This window comes from Tilletiopsis washingtonensis, assembly GCF_003144115.1.
Source record: "Tilletiopsis washingtonensis strain MCA 4186 unplaced genomic scaffold FA09scaffold_10, whole genome shotgun sequence".
NCBI classification, from domain to species: domain Eukaryota; kingdom Fungi; phylum Basidiomycota; class Exobasidiomycetes; order Entylomatales; genus Tilletiopsis; species Tilletiopsis washingtonensis.
In genome coordinates, this window is record NW_020312007.1 from 504,512 (window position 1) to 506,143 (window position 1,632).

General features: G+C 67.4%; 1 protein-coding gene across 1 annotated transcript; it reads right to left on the reverse strand.

The window, feature by feature from the left end:
* Positions 1–25: 25 nt before the first annotated feature.
* Positions 26–623, reverse strand: FA09DRAFT_338683 (hypothetical protein; the record flags this gene model as incomplete). The annotated part of the gene is made up of 2 exons (XM_025744134.1): positions 26–225; positions 446–623. The coding sequence occupies 2 exons, from the start codon at positions 621–623 to the stop codon at positions 26–28; spliced, it is 378 nt and encodes a 125-aa protein (XP_025598544.1).
* Between the last annotated feature and the right edge of the window lie 1,009 nt (positions 624–1,632).

The window sequence follows — 1,632 nt, forward strand, 5'->3', positions numbered from 1 at the left end:
CCTACGCCTGCTGCCAACGAAAAACTCACATCTTCAGCCCTTTCCTCCATCCCCTTCCCGGGCCCGACGCGCCCCGCGCCTTTGCGCTCTTTCTGCGCTTGGCGGGCGGCAGCGACTCGATCTCATCCATGCTCATGCTCGCCGCCTTGGCACCGCCGCCGCCGCCGCCGCCGCTGCGCTTGGGCACGGCAGTGGGCGTGCAAGGGCCGGCTTCGGACTCATCTTCTGCTTTCCTCCGTCGTAACAGGAAAGGCGGGGTGTTAGCGAAGGGGGACGCAAGGCTTGCACACGGCAGTGTGCGGATTTGTCAAAGCCGAGCGCCGCAGCACCCCCGAGCACAGGTTGTAGCAGGTATACACCCCCCCCCCCCCGCACAAGCCAGTGTGGCCGCCCTGAGGGAGCCGAGGGCGGAGGGGGGGAGGAGACAGGCGCCAAAAAAACGCACCGAGTTCATCCAGCTCATCCATCTCCTCGTCATCGTCCAGCATGCCTGACGCCGGCGACGAGGCCGCGTCGCCTGCTGCTGCCGCACCCACGCCTGTGCCCGCGCTGCTGCTGCTGCCCGAGGCGCCAGCAGCGGCGGCGGCCGTGGGACGCTTGAGGGTGATTTTGAAGGACGACATGTCGCTGCTGCTGCTGATGCGAGACCACAGGAGAGAGAGGGGCCTGCGTGTGACGGCGGGGACGAGGCGGGTGGTAGCGCGTGGAGGAGATGCGCAGGCTGAGGGCAGCCCGCGCGGCGGTGGAGACGCTGGGCTGAAAGGACGCGCTGGTTGGCCGCTGCCTACGTGAGCAACGAGGGGAGCAACGGCGACGACGACGACGGGCGGCAACAGGCGGAGGTGGTGGTGAGTGGACAAGGTGCGCTCGCCGCGCCGCCGGCATCGAGGAATGGCCTGGCCTGGCCCCGTCCCAGCGTGCCGCCGCGGTGCAGCGCGCGCGCGACGCAACGCGTGCGGCGTCTCGTCGTGCCCCCGAGCGCGCGCACCGAGCGACTCAAGGCTCGCCGCATTCCCCCATGGCTCGCCTGACCCGCCACGCCTGCGCAGTTTTGAGAGCCAGGCTGGCGCTTGGACTCAACGTTACCTGCATTGTGAGCGCAACCGCGGCAGAGATTGCGCGAGGGGCGTCGTGGGCAGCTTGCGCTGTCGCTGCCTCTGTCGCGCTTTGATGCCTCTGTGCGAGCAACGTGGCAACGCTACCTACTCCCCCTCCCCGGCGGCTCCTTCTTTCGCCACTCCTCAGGTCTTGCAACAGCAGCGGCCCCGGCCATGCCAGACGTAAGAGAGATCGGGTCTATGAACATTTCACTGAGTCTTCTTCGTCGACTTCTCCACCTTCTCCACGCCCGCCGCGTCCGCCTCGCCCTCCTTCTCTCCCTCGCCCGCGCCCGTCTTGGCCACCACCTGTCCGAACTGCGCACGCAAGGAGAGAAGCATGCTGTGAGCGCCCGTGCAAAGGAGGGAAGAAGGGCACGGAGGAGCAAAAAGGGAGGACGCACCTCATTGATGCGCGAGTCATCCACGCCGTAGATCCAGCGTTGATAGAGGGCCACACAGAAGACGAGATCGTCGCTGTTTGGCAGAGGGTTGGTGAACGCGTGAGCTGGGGCCCCGCGCGGGGGGGGAGGGG